The sequence below is a fragment of the Aotus nancymaae genome, unplaced genomic scaffold, assembly GCF_030222135.1.
Source record: "Aotus nancymaae isolate 86718 unplaced genomic scaffold, 86718_ANA_hifiasm-v0.15.2.pri h1tg000019l, whole genome shotgun sequence".
Taxonomy (NCBI): domain Eukaryota; kingdom Metazoa; phylum Chordata; class Mammalia; order Primates; family Aotidae; genus Aotus; species Aotus nancymaae.
Genome location: NW_026988431.1, coordinates 13,439,970 through 13,457,092, shown reverse-complemented (window position 1 = coordinate 13,457,092; position 17,123 = coordinate 13,439,970). Strand labels below are relative to the sequence as shown.

At 34.5% G+C, this 17,123-nt stretch overlaps 1 protein-coding gene across 7 annotated transcripts in view; it reads left to right on the top strand.

Annotated features, from left to right (window-relative positions):
• NAALADL2 (N-acetylated alpha-linked acidic dipeptidase like 2) overlaps nt 1–17,123 on the top strand; it is a 1,216,540-nt gene that overhangs the window by 276,222 nt on the left and 923,195 nt on the right. For 3 of the 7 annotated variants that reach the window (XM_064378627.1, XM_064378620.1, XM_064378619.1), the window contains exon 1: nt 7,629–7,951. The exons of 3 other annotated variants lie outside the window; for them this stretch is intronic. In XM_064378627.1, coding sequence (XP_064234697.1) covers nt 7,909–7,951 — 43 coding nt within the window. In that variant the 5' untranslated portion in view covers nt 7,629–7,908. Of the gene's footprint in view, nt 1–7,628; nt 7,952–17,123 lie in introns of those variants that run through there. One more of the 7 variants, XM_064378625.1, reaches the window with a different exon arrangement.

Sequence of the window (17,123 nt, the reverse complement as noted above, 5' to 3'; positions counted from 1 at the left end):
TACATGATATGATTAAATCAGGGTATTTAGCATATCATTTTATAATTTGTCATTTCTTTATAGTAAGAGCATTCAAAAGCCTCTTTTTGGGCTATTTTATAATACATTATACCTTATTGTTAACCATCATCACCCTACTGTACAATAGAACGTCAGAACTTATTTCTCCCGCCTAATCATAACCTTGTACCATTTGAGCAATCTCTTCTCATCTTTTCCTTCCTTCCCCAGTCTCTGTTAATCACTGTTCTACTCTCTGCTTCCATAATAGCAACTTTTTTTTTAATAGATTCCACATGATAATGAAATCACGCAGTATTTCTTTCTGTGTCTGGTGTTTTTTTATGGCTGCGTAGTATTCCACTGATTAATATACCAAATTTTCTTTAAATATTCCTCAATTGTTGGACACATGTTTTGATTCCATATCTTGGCTATTGTGAATAGAGCTACAATAAATGTGGGAGTGAAGACACCTTTTCAACATACTAATTTCACTTTCTTTGGATATATACGTAGTAATGAGATTGCAAGAATATATGATAGTTCTATTATTAATTTAATGAGGAACCTCTATAATGTTTTTCATAGTGCTGTATTAATCTATAATCCCAACAACAATGTGTAAGTGTTCCCTTTTCTCCATATCCTGTCCAATCCTTTTGTTTGTCTTTTGCTAATTGCCATTCTAACTAGAGTCAGGTGGTACCTTATTGAGGTTTTGATTAGCATTTCTCTGACGAATAGCAATGTTGAGTTTTTTGTTCATTTACCTTTGGACATTTGTATGTCTTCTTTTGAAAAGTGACTACTAAGGTCATTTGCTGATTTTAAAAATTTGGTAATATTTAATATTTTATAATTTTTAGTGGAGAAATATTTCCTTGCTTAAGTTTGTTTTCTTGATTTCTTTTTTAGACAGTTTGCTATTGGCATATGGAGATGCTACTAATTTTTGTTTGTTGATTTTGTATCCTGCAATTTTATTGAATTTGTTTATTCTAACAGGCTTTTCTTTGTGGAATCTTTAGGGTTTTTTATATGTCAGGCTCTCTGGGGACATGAAGCCTCCTCTAGGCTGGCTGTCAGGCAGAAAGCTCTCTCTGCAGGTGTGGGAGTGGGGCTGCCTCCAGGCTAGTGATTCTTTGGAAAATGTGATGGTGGAAACAGAGGTAAATTCTAAGTTTCTGTTTCCAGCAACTGGGTTAATGGTATCACTAAGATCAAGAAGAGAGAAGATAAAATATGTTGGGTCAGTCTACCAAAGCACTGGGCCAAGGGCTGACTGAATGGCTATACAAGATCTCATCACTGGGATGAGGTCAACATATGCAAATCAATCATTGTGATATATTAAGAGAATGAAAAATCTATATGATCATTTCCATAGATGCTAAAAATGTACTTGGTAAAATTCAACATACCTTCATGATAAAAACTCTCACAAAACTGGGTATAAATGAACAAGCCTCAACATGATAACTACCATATAAAAGAGGACCACAGCTAGTATTATGCTGAATGGGAAAACCTGAAAGCCTTTTTTCTAACATCTAGAACAAGACAAGGATGCCTGCTTTCACCACTTTTATTCCACTTAGTAGTGGAAGTCTTTGCCAGAACAATTAGACAACAGAAAGAAATAAAGGGCATCAAAATTGGAAAAGTATTAAAAATATCCTTCCTTACAGATATTATAGTCTTATATTTAGAAAAACCTAAATACTCCACCATAAAACCAGTTATAAGGGATCAACAAATTCAGTAAAGTTTCAGGATGCAAAGTTAACATATAAAAATCAGTGGCATTTCTTTTTTTAATAATGTATTTTTTAAGACTATACTTTAAGTTCTGAGGTACATGTGCAGATCGTGTAGGTTTGTTACATAGATATACACATGCCATGGTGGTTTGCTGCATCCATCCCCCTGTCATCTACATTAGGTATTTTTCTTAATGTTATCCCTCCCTAAATCCCCCAACCACTATTATCACTCTTCTCGCCTCCCCACCCCCTAATAGGCCCTGGTGTTTGATGTTCCTCCTCCCTGTGTCCATATGTTCTCATTGTTCAACACCTACTTATGAGTGAGAACATGTGGTGTTTGGTTTTCTGTTCTTGTGTCAGTTTGCTGAGAATGCTGGTTTCCAGCTTCATTCATGTACCTGCAAAGGACATGAACTCATCCTTTTTTATGGCTGCATAGTATTCCATGGTGTGTATGTGCCACATTTTCTTTATCCAGTCTATCATTGATGGGCATTTCTATATGTCAACAATGAACTATCTAAAAAGAAACCAGAAAAGTAATCCTATTTACCATAGCTATAGATAAAATTAAATACCTTGGAATAAACTTAACCAAAGAAGTGAAATACCTCTATAATAAAAACTATAAAACATTGATGAAAGAAATTGAAGAGGACACAGAAACATGGGAAGATATTCCATGTTCATAGATTGGAAGAATCAACATGGTTAAAATGTCTATATTACCCAAAGCAATCTACAGATTTAATGCAATCGTATGAAAATACCTATGAAATTCTTCACAAATATGGAAACAATATTCCAAAATTTATATAGAACTACAGAAGGCTGAGAACACCCAAAGCTATCCTGATCAGAAAGAACAAAGCTGGAGTCATAGGATTACCTTACTTCAAATTATACCAGAAGGCTACAGTAACAGCATGGTACTGGCATAAAAATGGATACATAGACAATGCAACAGAATAAACAAAACCCAGAAATAACTCCATAGGAACACCATGAACTGATTTTCACAAACGTGCCAAATTGGGGAAAAGACAGTTTCTTCAGTGAATGGTGCTGGGGAAACTGGATATCTATATGCAGAAAAATTAAACTAGACTCTTATCTCTCATCATGTACAAAAGCAAATCAAAATTAATTAAAGACTTACATCTGGCCAGGCATGGTGGCTCACTCCTGTAATCTCAGAAGTTTGGAAGGCTGAGGAGGGTGAATCATGAGGTCAGAAGATTGAGAACAATCCTGGCCAACATGGTGAAACTACATTTTTACTAAAAATACAAAAAAAAAAAAAAATAGCCAGATGTGGTGGTGCACGCCTGTAGTCCCAGCAACTTGGAAGACTGAGGCAGGAGAATTGCTTGAATCTAGGAGGCAGAGGCTGTAGTGAGCCCTGAGATCATGCCACTGCACTCTAGCCTGTGTGACGGAGTGAGACTCCAGAAAAAAAAAAAAACACAAAAAAAAACCTTATATCTAAGACCTGAAACCATAAAATTGCAAAACGAAAATTTTGGAAAACGCTCTAGGAAATGGATCTGGGCAAAAGTTTCTTGAGTAAAGCCTCAAAAGCAGAGGCAACCAAAGCAAAAATAGACAAATGGGATCACATCAAATTAAGAACCTTCTGCAGAGCAAAGAAAACAGTCTACAAAATGAAGAGACAGCCCACCCATAGAATGAGAGAAAATATTTAGAAGCTATTCATCTGACGATTAATAACTAAAATATATAAAGAGCTCTAACAACTGCATAGCAATAAAAAAATCTGATTTAAAAATGAGCAAAAAATTTTAATAGGCATTTTGCAAAAGAAGACATGAAAATGGCCAGCAGATATATGAAAAAATTCTCATCATCACTAATCATCAGAAAAATGCAAATCAAAGCCACAATGATATATCCTCTCAACCCAGGTAAAATGGTTTTTATCAGAGAGATTGGCAATAATGGATGCTGGTAAGAATGTGGAGAATGGGTAACCCTGATAAACTGTTATCGGGAATATAAATTATTATAGTCACTATGGAAAACACTATGGAGATTCTTCAAAATATGAAAAACAGAACTACTATATGATCAAGCAATCTCTTTTCTTATCTGTGTCTCTTTACTTTGAGACTCTTTTATTCACCCTTTCTGATGATAGTAAATTTATTCATTTTTACAAAATTCATTGAAGGCTGAATGTGTGCTAGGAACTGGGCTAGGGGCCAAGAACATGATGAATACTTAAAGTGTCTTTGGCATAACAGATTGCAAGGAGAGAAATTGTGTGTGTGTGTGTGTGTGTGTGTGTGTGTATAAAATTATATATATATAATCTCTATATATACACACACATGCATATATATATATATAGAGAGAGAGAGAGAGAGGAATGCATATATATATAGAGAGAGAGAGAGAAGTAAGAGAGAGAGATAGTGTGAAAGATTCTCACTCTGTCACTCAGGCTGGAGTGCAGTGGTGTGATCATAGCTCACTGCAGCCGCAAACTTCTGGACTTAAGCAATTCTCCCACCTTAGTCTCTTGAGTAGCTGTACTACAGGCACACACCATCATCCCCAGCTAATTTTTGTATTGTATAGACAGGCTTTTGCTATGTTGACCAGGATGGTCTTGAACTTTTGAGCTTAAGTGATCCTCCCGCCTCAACCTCCCAAAGTGCTGGGATTACAGGTGTGAGCTACTGTATTTAGTCTGAGAAATAATTGAGAAGTACAGTAGTCTTCCCTAATCCACACATTTGCTTTCCACAATTTGTTGTTAATAATCACTGTGGTCCAAGAGTATTAAATGGAAAATTTTAGAAACAATTAAAAATTGTAAAATTGTACATCGATCTGAGTGGCTGGCATGATGAGATCTCATTCCATCCTGCCCACAATGTGAATCATCCTCTCTTCAGTTTATCTACATTGTAGAATGTCTGTTAGTCACTTAGGATCCATATCAGTTATCAGAGGGACTTTCATGGTATTTCAGTGCATGTGTTCAACTCTTATGTTACTTAATAATTGTCCCAAAATGCAAGAGTCATGATGCTGGCAATTCAGATAGACAGAGAGAAGCTGCAAAGTGCTTTCTTTAAGTGAAAAGATCAGAGATTTTCTTTTTTAGATGGAATCATGCTTTGTTGCCCAGGCTGGAGTGCAGTGGCATGATCTCCGCTCACTGCAACCTCCATCTCGTGGGTTCAAGTGATTCTTTTGCCTCAGGTTCCTGAGTAGCTGGGACTACAGGCGCGTGCCACGACACATGGCTTATTTTTGTATTTTTAGTAGAGACGAGGTTTCACCATATTGGCCATACTGGTGTTGAACTCCTGACCTCATGATCCGCCTGCCTTGTCCTCCCAAAGTGCTGGGATTACAGGCATGAGCCACCCTGCCCGGCCAAAACTTTTGACTTAATAAGGAAAGAAAAAATTATGTTGAGGATTCCCAGATCTACTGTGGGAACATATCTTCTACTTGTAAAATTGTGAAGAAAAAAAGAGAAATCTATGCTAGTTTAGCTGTCACACCTCCAACTGCAAAAGTTACAGCCACAGTGTGTGATAATTGCTTAGTTAAGATGGAAAAGGCATTAAATTTGTTGGTGGAAGATATGAACACAAATGTGTTCCGATTGATGTCATTTGGGTTTGGTACTATATGTGGTTCAAGCATCTACTAAGGGTCTGGGAATGAGGATAAGGGGGACTACTCTTCCAGCAGTATAATGTGATAAGAGCCATGGTGAAAAGGAAAAGTTTAGAATTGTTAAGGGGCATCTGGGAGCACATTGAAGGCACCTCAACTCAGACTGAATTCAAGAAGAATTTCCGCATATGAATTAAGCAAAAGGGAGGAGAAGTTTTCTATGCATGTGCAAAACTCACCAGGTATGTTTAAAAAAATGTCCTGGAAGAAATTTCAGGCATGCACAAAGGCCCAGAAAGGGGAAAGAAAATATGTATGTGCATGACACTTCATTAGTATTGCAACTGATTCAGTTATACTGAGTATTTATGTTACTTTCTGTGAAGTTACAAACTTTTGACCTTTCTGGTGTTTATATTTTTATGTTTTTTTTTGGTTATTGTTTAAGAATAGGACTTCTCTATTCTACTTTCATTGTAATTTACCACATGTTATAATTCAGCTCATAGATAATGGGTGCTTTATAACTGTTATTGACTAATTTTAGTGCTTGAGGCAGATCTGTAAATATATTTTCAAGTTTGTCATAATGAGTGAGGAATGATATGTGTGTTGGTCCTTTTAAGAGGAAGTAAGAATGTGATGATTGCAGTGTTTTATTGGCAAACATTCAATTTCAGGTTACTCTTGGTAAAGTATGTAGCATGGTATATATATATTACAGAATGCAATTGCTCTAGGCAAAGGGTTATTTATTCTGGAACAAACCACAACCCACATATTAAATCAGAGGCTTCTGGCATTATAAAGATAGAATGGGTTTTCAGTGGTCCAGCTGTCTCATATTACAGATGAAGAAACTGAGACCCAGAGAGGTAATAAATGAGAGAGACAACTCCCAATTGTGATCAGATTTTTTAAATGTCATGTTTGGCTTTATTTCTAATACTTTTGAGGAAAATTTCTATAGCTGTTTGCCATTTATGTTCTTTACATAATGTATATAATCAATTACTGCATTAGTAAACTACCATACATAGTATTAATATATAGATTTTTTTCAAATTGAAAAGCAAAGACCTATAAAGAAAGGAGCTTGAGCTTCATATATATATGTATAATTACAGCCAATATATATATTAGTTGTAGTTAGACTAATAAAAATATATTTTTATATATTATATATGTTTGATATGTAATACATAATTATTATCAATATATTATATAATACAAAATTTGTAAAATATTAACATATATAAATGTAAATACATATTTATTTATTTACTGGTCTAATGTCAACCAAACTTAAGGAATTCTAGAGGGAAGAAAGTGGAGATTGTTATTTATTTTGGATGCCTTATGGGGGACAAAGCTTAAATAAATTGCCTTAATTTTGTGTATCTTTCCTTTCTCACATACAAATGAATATTTAAAGATACATCTCCCATTTGTTGCTCTTGTTTGTTGGAAATTATTTTTGTGGAGGCACAACAGTTAATCTAAGTTAATATTCACCATGTTTCTATTAAAAAGGCAATGCAAATATCACGAGTCTCCTTTTACAAATGAGGACCTTGAGGCACTTCAAGATTAGGTTTTTTTAATGTCTCTCAGTTAATAAGTAGCATAACTGATGTCAGTACATGGTCTGGGACATCAGTGCTCCACTTCAGCATTCTTTCCACTCATCAGAAGAACAGAGGAGGGAGAGAAGGAAGAAGGAGGAAAAGGAAGAGGAAAATTAGAAATTTGATTTGTTTATTGTTCATTATTCACAGTGTTTAGCACAGTCATACATTGTTGTTTTCAGTCTTCATACTAATCATATATACTTCATATATACCAGATATTATTCCATTTTACAGTTTAGGAAACTGAGTCTCAAAGAAGTTATATTCTTATAGTCACACAGTAAGTATTAGAGATACTCTAAAACCTATCTTTGCTTATAGTCACACAGCAAGTATTAGAGATACTCCAAAACACTGCTGCATGAAACTGACTCCCATGCTGTTCCTTATTTCCCTATGGTTTTAAAAAGTAAATTTTGTATAATATACTTTAAATTTTATTTCTTTAGGAAAAGTAGATTAGAAACACTCAAAAACAAAGAAAGCAAACTCTGGCCGTGAAACATGGAGTACTGGTAATATCAATGCTCTTTTAGGGGAAAATATAAATACGTTTCTGGACTAAAGTGAAAGTAGAGAATTAAAAATTAATATCAAAACCAAAACAAAGCAGTGTTTTGTGAAATACACTTTAATAGCCACACAGTGGATCAAAAGATATGATCTCACTTCATAGTAAAACAGGTCTTGCAAGCCCATGTAACTCAGGAAGCAGAATGGTAATTATTCACAGAAGAAAGCAGGCAGTATACTGTTACAATACTACAGTTGAAAGTCAGAAGGTCACAAAGCTAGCAGGGTAAGTGACAGGACCTGAAACTGCTTGGCCCTCTTTAAAAAGAAATAATAAAATGGGAGAGAATGAAGCAAGTTTACCTAACACATCTTTGCAAGGTAAGTACCAACAGCCTATGAAATGTTCCCAATCAGAAACTTAAGCAGCGTTGATTACAAAGTTTGTGTTTGTGTGTGTGCACACACACATCCCTGCATGTGTGTGTTCAGGTGTTTTAGCCCTGTTTTAAAGATTTTTTTTTTGTGGGTGAGAAAAGAGGTGGAGATTGTTGAATCAGAGGAAGCGTGTTTTCTCGGTTGTTTACTAAGGCTCAGGCAACCCAGAATCACAAATTTGGTGGAGGGTATGGAGAGCTTTATCCTTAATTCCCAATATAATTTTGAAGAAATGGTATAACCAACTTCCAGTGCATTTTCACTCTGGACCTTTTCCAACATTAGCAGAATCTTGATTTTTGTCTCTACCTGTGGAATGTTTATTGCTAATTAAGTTTAACATCTCTGGGGTTTACCAGCTAAGTTTCCTTGTAATTAATATAACCACTTTTTTTAAAGGTAGAAAACAGGGGGTCAGGGGAGAGCCTATCATTTAGTAGGGTGTGGTTTATTTTGCAGGTGTTGCTTAATCGGATACCTTTGTCCTTTGAAAGGATTGACTTTGTTGACATTGGCTGCACTAGGTATCTCTGGTTAGAGGCTTGTTGACAAAAGCAGATTCAAATTCAAGGTGACTCACATTTCACATTTTTGATTAAGAAAAGTTCTTTCTTAAAGAAAGAAAAGAAAGTAGACATTGTGCCTAATGCATATTTGTTATAGACTTCTAGAATACCGTGAGATGGCATGGACCTGCATGGTCCTAAAAATATATCACCTGTTTTATAGTTAAAAGACTGTATTTTTCTTTTATTTTGTTAGTTTTTTATCCATGTAGCCTGCTTGAGAATCCCAGAATCATTTTCTTAATCTCTGCATATTTCCTAAAAATCTTTCTTGAAATACTGTGTAAAATGCTACTATAAAGCATTTTTAATTTAAAAGATTAATTTTAAAAGTCATGTAATAAATTCTATAAAAGAAAAACAGTAAGGTAAAAGGCTCATTTAGCATAATGGGAATAATTTATTTGTATATGTCTTATGGACAAATGGTATTATATACAAGATTATAACATATTCCTTATTTGTCTCTGTTATTTTTCCTTGGAAAGGTGTATAGGAAGCATCTAGGTTCTTCCAGTTGTTCACATGATGATGGTTTTACATAAAATGTATATTACTGTTTAGCAACCACCTAAATAGCCTGTCCTAGGTTGTGTGGGTGCATTACCTGTATTCAGAATCAAAATAAACTAAGGAGTAACCAGGCCTCTTTCCACTTCGCTCATTATCCCTCTTTGTGTTAGGATCGTGGGTAATATTTTTTAATTGAATCCCAGATTGTGTATAGATTTTGTCTTTGCTTCTTATTCTCTGGTACTGTTATGTATGTTTTTGGTAATGTATATGTTTCACTGGGTAAGGGTAGCCTTCCCTTTCCCCTATCCATATATATGTATGAAAATACAATTACTTTCAGAATTATTAATCAGAAAACCATACACAAAATTTAACACAAGTCCTATAGTAAATAATTTAGTGTGCTTTAAGTTCAAGAACAACATGCCTAATCTGTAAGTCTTTTGTAGTTGGGGAGCACTTGCGAATCAGTTGTAACTAGGGTGTTTTCCTTTGTATACTCAGAACTTTTTAATAAAAAATGCATTCTCTTCTTGTCTTATTGGTGTTTAAATGTATCCTTGGTAGGTCTACAAATATTTCAGATCTATTTTCTTAGAGTATTGATATGCTTCCCTATCAGTCATATTTGCATCAAGAGTCTTAAGATTCTTAATCAAGTGACGTATAAAAAGAACTGAAGGTAGTTAGTTGTTGGTTTCATTTCTGGTTTTCTTTACATTATGAAGGCAATGCAGTGCCTTAACATTATTCAGTGTGTTATACCTTGTCCAATATCTGAAATTGAGTTTCAGAATGACCCAAGTGAATGAAAATGTTATTTTCTTATTTTTTTTTTTTTTATTGTTGTTGCTTTTGAGATGGAGTCTCAATCTGTAGCCCAGGATGGAGTGCGGTGGCATGATCTTGGCTCCCCTGTGCCTCCTGAGTCCCGGTTCAAGCAATTCTCCTACCTCAGCCTCCCAAGTAGGTGGGATTACAGGCACGAGCCACCATGCCCAGCTACTTTTTGTATTTTTTATTAGAGACAGGGTTTTACCACGTTGGCCAGTCTGGTCTTCAAGTCCTGACCTTGTGATCTGCCCGCCTCGGCCTCCCAAAGTGCTGGGATTACAGGTGTGAGCCACCACTCCTGGCTGAAAATGTTATTTTCTAATGTTTAATTTCACCTTTGACTTAATGGCATTTATAAAAATTCTAAGGTTTTTTTCACATAATACTGATTGTCAACTCCACTTACAATTGGATGTTCTTTAGTGGAAATATTAAAATAGGATGTTTTGTATGTTAAACATGTGGTAACATACATGTTTTGACTTCAAGGATAATATATTATCATGTAGATATTGTTGGAACTCCGTCATGTGCTTTGAATAATGATTTTCTGAGGCCATGCATCTAGATTTTCTGGATTCACTGAATGATCTCTAGTTACAGTTTGAAAGCCTTAGCCATAGACATTGTCAATGATTATTCACTGTAGTGCCATTTTCTGTACATCTCCGACCTAATCATATTCCCAAAGAGCTAGTTACATGTGCCTTGGTTAGTGGAGCCAATATGCCATCAACATTTAATGTTTCTGGTAGTATGGATAACCCATTTTTTTTCCTGAATAAAAGTGAAGTTATTCTAAGGTTATGTTGAGCTATGTGAACATATTTAAATTATATTTTCAAACATAAAAGCAATCTTTTCCTTTCAGTTCCAATGACAAAGTAACCCCAGCAGAGAATTGTGTAAAGATATCATACATGAAGGTTCATAATGTTCACAAGATTCATAAAATAAATTATCTAGGGTAGAATAGAATGCTAGAATTTTTTTCCTAAACTTTGCAAATATGAGTAAAGTTGTACAAATAATATGGCATAAGGAATAGGGGTAAGAGCTTTCTAAGCATTGTTATTTGGGAAGGAAAGGATCATTTTTCTTGCATAATGTCTGCAAACTCACACACACCACTAAGTGGCACTCTATCACTCTGTCAGTCTGTAACAGGAGTACAGGGACACGGCTGGGAGATGGGAGGGTGACAGCTCCCTTCCTGGAAGGGAACTACCTGTAATATGCCTTAGGCTAAAGTTTCTTCAGAGGCCACCCTTAAACATATTAGGGCTTCTTGGTTCTTCTCTGCCAGGAAGGATATCCTCCTCCCAGGATTCTTATTAGCAGGTAGGGTAGGTCCTCCATCCAGCAATGTACCTCACCTGCTGAGCTCCTCCTGCCTCAGGAATCCAGTTCCCATGAGCTTGTAACATATTTTTTCTCTCCCTTTCATCTTTAGTCAACATATATTCAGGACCACCTTCCTCTTTGTAAAGAATATAATATACTAATTGGCCTTTGAGATTAATGGAATAAAAAGTATTTCTGAATTTAATGCTGGGACAGTCTTGTAAGAGGAGGCATCTTTGAGTTAAGCCTCTCCCTGGCTGTTCAATACACTTGGTGCTCCTGCTGCCTACCAGCTGCTTGGATGTTTTGAGCATTTCTAATAATAGCTCTTCTTCCTACCTCAGTTCTTCTTTGTTCTCTAGCTCTAGGAAACCCCTGCTCTAAAGGCTACAAAACAGTAGAACTCTGGGGAAAATGTTCTAAGTACAGAAGAGTTGGCTGGGCCTGAGGGATGCACAGCTACCTCTAGATAGCAATCAGCAGGAGGACAGAACTCTTCAACCCACTGAAGGAGAATTTGGCTGTCAGAGTTAGGAAAAAATAATCTACAGAAAATTAACATTTTCAAGCTAGAGGATAGCTTTGAGAGTCTCAAGTCCAGTGTTTTTAAAGTAACAGAGATCCTATGAAGCTAGGAATATTGTTTTTGGTTTCACAGAAGCCATTGCCAGAACTCCTATCTCTAGTCTGCTGCCCAAAAGCTGCAGTTTTACAGAAGAATTTGGTGCATTACTTTCTAGAGTAATTTACCTTTCATATTTCTAATGGAGAAAGCAGTCTTATTAATGTTTTCCATATTGGCATCTTTTAATTTCTATATTTATGGTCTTGAAAGCATTATTGAGTATTCAGTGAGGTTATGAAAACTGTCCATCCAGGCTCGGGTTTTCTCTTCACTAAACAAAAGTTACATAAGCTTTTAAGACACTTAGTTAATTTTCTTTCTTTCTTTGTTTTGACAATTGTTAATTAGTCTTTATTTCATAAGCATCAACTTAACTCTACAATCCAGCTAGACATGGAAGGGAACAAGGAAAACATGGAACCCAAAGGGAACTGCAGCAAGAGCACAAATTTTCATTACGACTAGGAGAAGTCGGCTTGTAAGTTCATCGGCACTTGTATGGAATATTTTTTCATAATAGAGTCATTGTTTAGAAATGGTACTAATTCTATTTAAAATAAGTAAAAGAAAAAAAAAAAAACTCTAGGCAGGAGGAACCTTAGTGTCTATACTTCCAAGTTGCAGCCTAAGGGAAGTAGTACTTTATACTCCAACCTGTTACACTGGTTTGGTGTGCATGTTTTCTTTCTGTGGTGGGAAAAATTTCTCTGTATTCATCATCATAAACCATGCCTGTGAGTGCCTTGAAATCTTTCTGATGCCACGAAGAGGACTAACCAGTTTGTGACTCTTCCTTCCCAGCCTATAGAACTTTAATAGCATTTTCAATTAACAGAAGTGCAAGAAGCTCTTGTTGGACCTGTGTTTCATGGGGAAGGCTTTCACTAGCCCTTAGTGATAGGTTCAAACACTTGAAGGCCTGAAGAATTTCAGAGTTGACATTTAGATTTTGAGGTAATAGGGCATCTTGGAGTTCAAACGTCCAGAATCTGCTGGGAAAGTCTTGTAATCTCAGAACAAGATCAAGCAAATTTGGAGCAAATAAAGTTGTTGAAAATGTCAGGGCATGAAATCCCAGGTGAGTCTGACCTAAATGAGTGAGTTGGGAAAATATGCATGTGAAGATGGGTACTTTTTCCAGGTACAAGAGACAGACTTTGGAGCAGGCAAAAGAGATTAGGAAATGAAATCTGAAGTAAAATATAAGAAATAGTTAATGAAATCAACATAATTGAGTTTAGAAGCTGTTTTTTTCTTTGTCTTTCTAAATGGAAATAGAATCTTTACTTAATTAGAAATAAGATGGTAAGCAGTGTACTCGAATAGAACATGAGATAAGGGTGGTTAATGTCATGGTACTTAGTTAAAACCGGCTACTGAAGGAAAAGCCAATTCTCAAACACTTTGAAATAGAGAGTTTGTTTCTGGACTTGTAGATGGTCTGAAAGGCACCGTTTAATCCCTCTTGATGTAAATAATATTTTATGGTACCAAAATTGTTTCAAAGGGAAATATTTCACATTTCAATTAAAGTCACTGTAAAATCTTCTTGAATAAAAGGTGACACATACTTCCAGGATGACTTGATTGTTTAAACATTATTATTAATGATGCAATAAAAACTTTTTCACCTTTTTAAAAGTTTGAATCTGTCTTTGAATTTTTCTTTTTCTTAAAGCAATTGAGCAAAAGATGCAGTAATAATCTGAAGATTGGAAATATAAGCATAATTATTACTTTATATACTAGTCTCTGGATTTTGGAAGGAGTTAAAAAAATTTAGCTAATTGGGTAGGACAATAAGCCAACTTTCTTTGTATCATAGTTTTTTTGGGGAGGACTATTAACCAAACATGTATTTGATTTATTATTAGAAAGTATTAGACTTGATATGTAAGTGATGGAATAACAGGCTACTGCAAAGATTTAAAAGAAAATGTTACTAGGATGACAATACACAAAAGGGCATTGAGCTTCAGTTGATCCCTTGAGCTTCTAACTACACTTCAGAAAAAATATGTGTAAATAGTTTTATTTGACAATGCTGTTTTTTGCTCTGCTGATAGATATGTTTAACCATCTGCATAGTTGAACACTTTGGAAGGCTCTTTTATAAATGCTTTCTATAATTTATACTGAAAAGTAATTTACCTGTCTCTTTAAACTCATGATTAGTATAATGCAGGTTGTATATTGTGTACTTAAAAAAAAGTTATAAAATTCTAATGACTAAAAAAGTCAAAAGAGAAATACTTTGAAAAGTGAACTGCTAAATTTAATGCAGTTTATAATGAACATGCAAAAGGTGCGCGTGTACGCTTGTTAAACGATACAATCAACTTTGCCGTGTGACTTGAAACTTCAGTGAAAGATTCATTTTGAGATCTGATTAAACTGTTGAAATTCATTCTATCTCTTGATATCTTTGTTCTCTCAAAAGTAAGCTCCTTTGAAAACAGGTCATGAGAAGAAGAGAGGAATGGAGGATTATTCTACTTTATCGTCCTCTTTCTTTATGACCTTCACTGTAATCATAGACCAGTCTATCTTCCATTAAACTATTGATAAATCTTGAAAATTTTTCCATCACATCCACATTTCTTGGAGGGACCTTTCAGAGATGGAGAAATACACTGCCTCAAAAGGTAGATGTTGCTTCCATTCTTGCTGATTTTTGTTATTGTTGTAACACAGGGGTTTAAATAAGAAATTATAGAGGAATCTAGATTTATAGAGGGTTTCATAGAGGAGATAGGATTTGAACTTTCCCTGGCAGTTTTGATAAATTAGAATAAGTGGCCAGAAGAAAAAAAGCCTTTGCTGGTGAAAAGAACAGCAGAGACAAAGCATGGAAATTTATGTATTTATTTGCTTTATTTTTGCTATTTATGTATTTACTTTCTTTATTTTCTCCTCTCTTTAGAAACAAAGCGGATTTTTCAAAATTCTCTACTTTGCAATAGGCAATAAATAAGTTAATAGAATAGGAATAAGGTTAAGACAATATAACAGTTAAAATTTGTACACAAAATGTATGCCAGAACATGCTGAAGAACTATCAAATAGGTCATAGATTTGATTTCCAGCTTCCTAGGAGCCAAAAGAAAATAATAAATTGTTTTCACATTTATAGTGTTCAAATTTTATAGAAACGTACCAGTCATTCAACAGATGCATGAATTTCTTGATAGACGTGATGACAGAAATTGAAATCATTTCTATAGATGATAAGAGACAGGCCTAACTAGAAGAGAGCATTTTTATTACAAAACACTGAGCATTAAAATGAAAAGAGTTAGAGAGAGAAGAAAAATAGTATTATATAACTCATCTAAGAATATTTACATAGATGATTTTCTTTTGAGCTCCTAAAGCTCATATATGCACCATGCTGCCATGTATTTGTCAGAAAAACATTTCTGCAGAAAAATTCCAAACCTATAGTAAATCTGATAATAGAAAGAAAAATAGGATAATTAAAAATATAGATTGCATAAGATCTATTTATTTACATGATTTACATATTTACACTGTTAAAACTTCAGAATAAAAATAGATTCTTTTGAAAATTAAGCTTCTATATATATCTTATAAGCCTACTCAAGTGTCTGTCCCAGAGTTCCTATTGAATTTTATATAGGCGTTTTGCATTCATTTTGGTTGATGAAAGGTTCAGTGCAGTCATTATGGCAGATTTGGGGAAGAGGAGAATAGAGAATAAGAATAAAGAAGAGCATATGGGCATTGATAATAACGACTTTATAACCTTCAGAGGCAATGAAGTCATGACATTGCCCAAAAGTTATTTTTTATATAGGTAAATAGGAATTTGGGGAAAAAAAAACATAGTAAGAAAATATTAATGTGTTTATTCTTGACTCTGATTTCTGATCAGTTTTGGGATTATATTTTATATATTTCCCAGTTTACATTTGACCTATACAAATTTCTTTGGGGCATCATTTTATTTTCCAGATTAGAAAACTCATATATTTTCTATATTTATATAAAATACTCAGTAATTACTAAATTATATGTGTCAAAATATCTTGTGTTGCTTAGTAACATAATCTGCAATAACGTTGGTATGTAGGTAACAGAATGTTCTGGAAAAGGAGTCTATGTAAGATGCATTTAACTAAATCGATTACTTAATCAACAAATTATCTTCATAATCACGAAAATAAAAAAAGGGGAAAGTACTAGTAAATTGAGTACTAATTTACGGCAGAAACTTACTAAGCTTATTTGAATCTCACAGTGTTGGCCTTCTTCTTTCTTCCAAGAAACACAGCAAGCTGATCCCCTATTAACACCTACATGTTTTGGTTGTTTCTGCTGAACTTCCTATGTTATGTTCCTTCTTGTCATTCAGTTATCAGATTAAATATCATCTCCAGCCTCCAGAATGAAACTAGCCAGTCTCTGTCTTAATGTGTGATTTTTAATTCTTTTAATATATCACCATAAGCCATTTTTTGGTATATTTGTTTATTGCCTATTTCACTGCAATAAAATGTTCTCTTCCTGAGATGAAAGGCCATAGCTGACTTGTTTATTGCTGTATTTCCAGTGTGTAGATCCATAGCTAACATATACTATCTTCTCATAAGTTTAATATGCTCTGAAAAAACAAGCATAAAATGCACAGTCATATTCCTATGTGTCTATGCAATTTACATTTATTCTAATGTGAAAATTAGTTTAGCATAAAGTAGCAGCATTTAACATGATCAGTACAAAACAAAATAAAACAAGAAGCTTTAACTAAAATTACCACTAGCAAATAAAAATTGTCTCAAATTGAAAGATCTGTTTTCAAGAAGAGTAATAGTTGACATAGAGTCTCTTTATGAGATTGGAAAGAGTGCATTGTTATTCAAAATTAGATAATTTGTTCCTCCTCATTTTCTCTAGTTCTGTGTTACAGTGACTCTGGTTGGATTGCCTAGATGTGCTCTCAGATAATCTAAGAATGAAAAGGCAGGCAGCTAATCTAACAAATGAAACTTAGAGCAGCAGAATTTAAGGAGACAAGCTCATGAAAGAGTCAAAGGGTTGGTTCTTGTTAGTAACAGGAGGCTAATTTGAGAGGATTCAGACATAATGCTAAAGTATTAAATTTGATGGATGGCTGTGCATCTAATATAATTACATCTAGAAAAATTGTGAGGGGTAAAATAGGTTATTTTGGAAGAAGGAGAAATATAATGCGTTTACCTTTGGATAA